A 7,592-nucleotide genomic window follows, 5' to 3' on the forward strand; every position below is an offset into this window, starting at 1 on the left:
TGATCTGAAATCACAATAATCACAACAGTATATTCACTAAATCTCTTGGCTGTTTCGCCTTAGAAGCAGTGAGGACTAATTTCAAGGTTATATGGCTTTTGGGGTTCCCATGATGGATTGTCTTTATTTATTTTTTCTGCTTAGCGGAGGTGTTTGAATTGGATACAGCAAATAGTTCATTCATTCCTAGCCATAGTTATGGGGAAGAGACGGATGGGGTGGCAACACCAGCAAGACCAAGGACTACTGAGGATCTTTTTGCAGCCATTCACAGGTACTGTGGAAATTGCCTTCCTCATAAGGTCCAGTCAGTTAATTTTTTCAAAATTTAATTAACATTGTTTTCCTAAAACACCCAGTAAAAACAGTTGTCATTTTAACTGAAAACACCCATTTGTTGACTTCGTACTTAGACTATATATGAAGATAAGCAAAAGAGCTTGTGTTTTACTGTTTTGCAAATATGCTTAACCTATTCTGAACTAAAAGCTACTTGGTTAACTCAATGTAGATTATATTATAAATATGCTGCCACTTAAAATACAAAATTACATCTAGTATTTATTGTACTGTTCTCAATCTGCCATATTAACTCTACTGTTGCTTTCTCTGTGTATCTTTTTGTTTTCATTTCCGTTCTTCCCCATCTCTTTTATTCTCTTCGCTGCTTATATGGTGCAGTTTGGGACAGAGGCTCAACGCTAATGCTTCATGGCAAGCGTGGCTGAAACTGGCAAGTAACACAACATGTCAGTCATATGGCTAAACATATGGCAAGCGCTGGATTATAGTTTGCCATAATCCAGTATGAGGTCGGGTGTCTTGTGTCAAACTGGTTCATGAATGAAATGTGTACTAATGGCTCTATTATTAATGTCATTATTCATTTCCCTTGAAAACAAAATCACCCCAAATAGGCAACTAGATTTTCATGCTGTTCACTTTAGGTTTTCCCAAAAAAGCTTAAAATACGCAAAATGAAACATGCACCATTTAAACAGTATATATGGAAGACCATTACTACTCTCTGAGCTTGCATTTAGACTAGTAATGATGTAGCTGTGGTGCCATCTTCTGGCTTGATCATTTACTTCAGAATTTATATGGGCCTTCTCTTAACTGGTCATGAAAAATGTCTAGTGGTATCTTCATCTAGATATTCTTCATCTAGAATTCATCTAGATATTTAGTCAGCTTGTGCATATGTGCCTGACTTTTATATCAGGGATACTGAGTGACCGGGGAAATCTTGTGTATGAACATGGCAGGGAATTGAGAGGCTGCACTTAGGATGTAAATACTGTTTTTCTTTTTTTGAAATGATTCTATTTCACATATTAAAAAAATTCACAAAAATATACTATATAATGCTGACTTTTTATAACTAAGTGTCATCCCTTAAGACTTGGCCTGTAAGAGCTGTTATAAAAATGATCTTTTGCATTCTTAATATGCACTCACTGGGAGTGAGATGAATCTGTTTGCAGAATGAAATATTCTGGCTAGCAAGCATTTTCCAGTATTTTTGCAGATAGAGAGTGGATCTCTGTGTGTATTCACATACATGGAATTCATAGGTTTACAGGAAAATGGACAATGGAGCTGGATGTGACATAGTTAAAATTTTGTCACATTTATTATTAAGACCTTGCTTTTGTTGGCTTTATACTTGAACCACCATCTTCCTTGGTTGCTAATTAATAACAAAAAAAAGGCTTTGTTGCTGCTAATTTAAAAAGGTATTATTTCAATGATTGGCACTCTTAAATCTGTACTTTTGAGAAAGAGAAGAAATTTAGGGGTATGTTTGTTAACGGCAGGAAAATGAGAACGTCATTCTAAGTTTCAGGCACAGATCTGTTTGCGTATGTATCTTCTTTCTGTCTCGGCAAAGCCAGCAAACCTAAATTTGGCTTAATTTTAAGTCTGTGCTATGACTTGCTGAGAGGAGTTGGATAGATGCTGACAACAAAATTCTCCAGAATATTTTAGTTCTCTGACTGACTGTTCTACACAACATTCACAGTGTTACTGAGTTACTTCAAACTAGGATTGCTGATCTTCCTCTGCAGATCTTTGAAATTGCAGTTTGCTCTATATTTCTTTGGAGTTTCTTTTGATTTTTGGCAGTTGTACAACCCCAGAGTTGGAGTGTTCAGAGATGCCCAAAGGCAGTCAAAATCCTATTGAAGGGAATCCTCCCTGTAACTAATGCACACCCATGCTTACACACAGCATGAAATTCGCTTGCTGTCTATAATAGTGACATGTAGTCAAATCTAAACAGGGTTCTTATGTTTGCCAACACTGAAATCATCGTTTTATCCTTATGCTCTGTTGTCCATTCATCCTCCTGTTGAATGGGTGTCAGTATTACCTTCTTCTTTCAGCAAAGAGGGTGGAGACAGCAGCAGCTGAAAATAACAGCTGTTACAGTTGCCTGTGGGGGTATCCTAAGTTGTATATGCATGAAATTACCAGCTAAACAGAGACAAGATCACTCCTGAGTCTTGGCAGAGTTTATGGCAGTGCCTTTTGCTGCCACCCACTTAGCTGATGGATCCTGCTACTTTGTTTTATTCTTTTATTTTATTAGTCTATTTATTTATTTACTTTGTTGGTAGGCTGCAATGTGTAGATTTGAGTTTGCCATGGCAAAATTTCAAACCCTGTAACAAAGTATAGCTAAAGATCACATTGGGAAATAATCTGTTTTACAAGGGAATGGTCTGTATTGCATACATGCTTGATAAAAGTGAAATTATAGGATGTAAATCTTGTATTTGTAGCAAGTCTGGTGACTTGTTTTAAACTTTTTGCAAATTCGTGTATGAAAAACTAGCATTTATACAATATGTTTGAATTTGTTCTATTTTAGCCTGCAAAGAAGCAAAGCAACTTTGCTACAGATAAAAGGCATGTAATACATTCCTTTCTTTAAGATTTCTTCCGATGTAAAACTGGGGCAACAGAAGTCCAGTTTCCACATGTTCCCTGTCCCATCGTTATTTCTTGATTTTATTTTTGTTATCACTATGCCTTAAATATATAAACACTCAGGCCTTTGTTTGGAAAGATAACTTCCATGTTGCAAGTCAGGAAGGTGGGCTGACCTTCATTTAGTCAAAGAACTATGATGACAAGAGCACCAGCAGAACAGTGAATTTTTACTGTGCATCTTATTAGAAGCTAGAAAACTCAATTTTCACTACTTATTTCATTTTGTTTGTTTGTTTCTATTTTTGAACCACATAATTTAGAGTGGTTGCAGCTGGCTCACTTTACTCAATCTTAACTTTCAAAGTAGTGCATTGCAATATTGATTTCTAAAGGCAAGAACACTAAACTATGTTTCTAATTCTCCAGAGAGCATCGAGGTCTTTGAATGAAATGGTACAAAAAAAATGCAGCAGTGTGCTAGATGCCATATTTTTAATCAAATCTCCAAACTAACAGACAAATGGCATCAAGAATTATCTTTATAATGCATTAATCTTAGGCTAACTTGGACAATGACTCTATAAAACCTAATTTACTAAATATGTTCAAACTGTTGGGCATCAATATTGTCAGTTATAACAGTTTCATTGTTCCAGATTTGCAGAAAAAGAATAATGTACCTAGCTTATACCTCCATTACTTAATTCCTACACAGTTTTGGTGGTGTTCTTACTTGCACTTTAGATTGAGATTACTTTTTCCTCTTTCCTTCTCTTCCTTAGCTTAATTAATTGTCATCCTTCTAAATTGAGATGAATTATGGGAGACAGAATTTTCATTTTTTGTTTCATCTTGTCCATGTTTTTGTTTTTCAAACTCAGATCCAAAAGGAAAGTCCTTGGCCGTAAAGATTCTGAAGACGATCGTACCCGCAACCATTCTCCATCACCCCCCGTAACACCTACTGGCGCTTCCCCAACCTTAACTACCCTCAAACAAGCAGGATCTATTCAGAGAAGCATTCGCAAAAGCAGCACTAGCAACGACAACTTCAAGGCCCTGCTGCTGAAAAAAGGAAGCCGTGGTGACACCAGTTCCCGCATGTCAGCAGCAGAGATGTTGAAGAACACAGACCCACGGTTCCACCGGACAAAGGCAGATGCTGCCCCTGACCTTTCTGACAGCCCTGCCAGTTGCTCACCCAGCAAGAGCAAACGGGCCCAGGAGGAGTGGGCCAAGAGTGAGGGCCTGATGCCAAGGAGCATGTCCTTCTCTGGCACTAGGTACGGCCGATCACGAACTCCCCCCTCAGCTGCCAGTAGCAAGTACAATGTTCGCAACCGCATCCAGAGCAGCCCTATGACTGTGATTAGTGAGGGAGATGGGGAAGTGGTGGAACAGTCAGAGAGCAGGATCCGAAGGACTTTGGAAGAGCAGCAAGAGAGGCAGCTTGATGTGTTTAACAGTGACGAAATGGACACGAATGACTTTCCATATGCTGAAGAGCCTGGCTGCAAGGAGACCTTGAATTCAACCCATGTAGACTTAATGACTCAACCAGGTACTTCAAGGAAGTATCTAAGCCCTTCAGCTGAAGAAAGTTAAAGAGGCAGTGACAAAAGGCATTGGGTATTAGTCTAGAAAATGACAGAGGACTAGATCCAAAAAGAAAGCCCAGACCTAGACAAATTTACTTTGCTGAGCATTTATTCAATGAACTGCATGTGTGTGTTTAAATGCTGAAGCAATGATAGTTCTGCATGGTTGGGGTGGGTTGGGAAGGACTTCCTTCGAATGAGTGGTCTGTGGCTTAAAGAACATAACATTGAGATATCTGTGTAAAGCCTTAGAAGTCCTCTTGGGGGGAAGTTTTCAGAGCCTGTAGGGGGTGTGATGTTTTTCTTTTTCTTGAGACTGCAATTGTGCAAGCAAAACTTAGGGATAAACCTGAAAAGGGAATGGGAAGGCTTCTGTGGCACAACCTGGACATTTGCTTCAAAAGCATTGAATTGGTGCAACATAATATTCATTAAGCACAGAGAGGCAGGATGAGGCACATCACCTGTGAGAAGGTAGTAGATTTGGTGGTGGGGTTGCATGGCTTCTTACTACAGTATGCACCTATGTTAGATGAAGTAAGTCCTGCTAATGCAAATAGGTCACCAGGTTATGAGTTGGTCGAGGATACTGTCTTTTTTTCCTGAGGGAAAATGAAATACTTAAAATGGAAAAGGGAGCACAGATTTATAACATAGTACTAGCTGCTGTGCAGCCACCCACACACACTTGGTGAAACATTGATCTCCAAGTGAATTGCTTCCTTGAATAGTGTATTCCCTTAGAGAACTGAAACAACTGGATGTGTGCAGAGGATGCAAGCCAACAACAGAAAAGTGGGAGAGGACTTGAGCAATATGCTCCTGGAGTTTGGAAGGGTTAGGTTTATGAATTGAAAAACAAAATTTGACTTTGAGAACTTGCACTACAGAGCTGTAGGTAGAGCCTGTCTTTCAAAATTGAAACTTGGGAGTTATGTTTTTCCAGAAGTCTGTCTTCCATTTCTCAAAATGGAAAGATTATTGCTTTTCATCACTTGAAATATCAGATACTTGCTAACTTTTGGTTACCAAAGAATAAGTTACAGTTACTTTCCTTTTTGATTTGCCTGCAGTATTTCTTTTTTAACCATAATAATTTAGTGAGGTTTGATTTTATTGTATATTTTACAGATGATAAAAACATTTAACGGTTTTCCAGTCGTAAAGAAAACCATTAATTTTGGTTCTTAGTAGGAATGAAACTTTTAATTTTTGAGAAGAATTTTGCATCATTTGATGGCGTGCGCAGTTTTTGTATTGTTTGTAAATATTGGAAGTTGTTAAAATATCTTTTGATCTCCCTACTGTAGGATTTATACATTTTTAGACTGCTTTTAAGAAGAAAAAGCACTCCTTGTAGATTATTTATTTTAGAGAAATATGCTTGTAATCGCTTTCTTCAGTCCTTTACTTGTTAGTAATGTAAATTTCAGAGGCCTTCGTTTAACTCTTTCTTTCACAAGGTGGGAACAGTGATGAAAATGCTGTGACTTTGCTTCAATAAAGGAAAAGGCTGCCAGTTGCCATATTGTCTTTTGAGTTGATTAAAATCTCATTCAAAAGATGCGTCCAACAGTGTATGGCAACCAGTTGAATGCTGTAAACCATACATCCAGTCACTTATCTTCAATTTCTGCTGCAAAATTTACCAATTCAGCGTAGAGGCAACTAAAGAGTACTTACATATCTATTCCATTTTGACGTGTCAATGCTGAGACTATAACACTTGAAATAATTCTAAACTTTTTCCAATATCATTTGCATACATTTCTGCTACTTCTGTCTTACTGGCAACCTGCCCCATGGAACTAAAATTCTTGGAGAACCAGATTATAGGTAAAGCGAATGAGGAGTAAGTGGAAGGTGAGTCATGCTGTACTCACTGGAACAAGAATAGGATAAAGTGGTGCACAGTAAACTTCTTACCATATATATACATAAAACATATTTAAAGAAGCACTTGATTAATGGAATTAAATTGAAACCTAATTGGAGCATTTCAGATATTATTAATATCGATCTGAGCTACATACTGTTGCAAGAAACAGTGCTAAATGTTCTGCAACTGCAAAATTTCTAATGAGAGTTGGTGGTAATGTTTCTCCCAGGTTTGATCCTGTTAAACTTAGAGCTGTATGTCATTTTAACATTGGATGCTTTCCTTTTTAAAGCTGTGTGTAAATACTAATACTCATAGTACCATCCTCATAAGCAAGTACTCAGGCTTTATTTTATTGTTTACAAATGAGGAAATAATGTTAAGTCAATGAAAAACTGGAGTAAGTTATAGTTCTGTTGCCTGCAACTTCTGTATTATGTTGCAGCATTTTGCATAACGTGCCTCTACGAAGGAGCCCAGTCAATTAAATTTCCTGATGCTGGCCACTTGCCAGAAGTTTTTATAGGGCTTGTGGTGAACTCTTTGAACAGCCTTGGGTAATACGCTCACCATCTTGTCAATGCATGTAGGTGGGACTAAACTTAAGGGCAACACAGGCTGTGTTTCTTCTCTGACTGCAGGTAGCCTTTGATGTTCATCTAAAGTCCATTTCTGGTCCAAGGAGAATTTGGGCTGAGGCTCAGGTTTCAGCTAGTAAACCTGTTCATGTAACTCTACTGATGCTACAGAACTACATTTTACACAGTGTAGGATGTAGTAGAATATGGAAAATGTGCTGAAATATGCTTTAATAGTGCTTAGTTATATTTATTTAGATAAATACAGTATGATTTTCATATGGTGTTGTCACCATTAATCTACTCTCTGCCATATTCTGGTGTAGCTACCTTCAGAATTGTATAGTGGCGCAGTTTTTCAGCCTTCAGAGCACAGCACCTTTAGGGTGTGTTTTGTGAACTGCTGACAGCTTTGGTGCAATGTAATTATGCTAAGGAAAACATGCTTAATTTTATGTCACAGGTTCAACTTCAAAGTTACTTTCCTACATTATAGATTTCCTCTTTAGGAAAGTTTTGCAGTTGTGGCTTTATTGGTCAACAAGCATAGATTAAATTTAGCAAATCTCCACCAAAGACATCGAGAGCACTAGGAGG

The 7,592-nt window shown here is 37.8% G+C and overlaps 1 protein-coding gene across 4 annotated transcripts in view; it reads left to right on the forward strand.

The window, feature by feature from the left end:
• NHSL1 (NHS like 1) overlaps positions 1-6,064 on the forward strand; it is a 187,352-nt gene extending 181,288 nt beyond the window's left edge. For all 4 annotated transcript variants that reach the window (XM_062572479.1, XM_062572480.1, XM_062572481.1 and 1 more), the window contains 2 exons: positions 145-274; positions 3,822-6,064. In XM_062572479.1, coding sequence (XP_062428463.1) covers positions 145-274; positions 3,822-4,545 — 854 coding nt within the window. In that variant the 3' untranslated portion in view covers positions 4,546-6,064. The remainder of the gene's footprint in view (positions 1-144; positions 275-3,821) is intronic.
• The last annotated feature ends 1,528 nt before the right edge of the window (positions 6,065-7,592 follow it).

This window comes from Rhea pennata, chromosome 3 (assembly GCF_028389875.1).
Source record: "Rhea pennata isolate bPtePen1 chromosome 3, bPtePen1.pri, whole genome shotgun sequence".
NCBI lineage: Eukaryota > Metazoa > Chordata > Aves > Rheiformes > Rheidae > Rhea > Rhea pennata.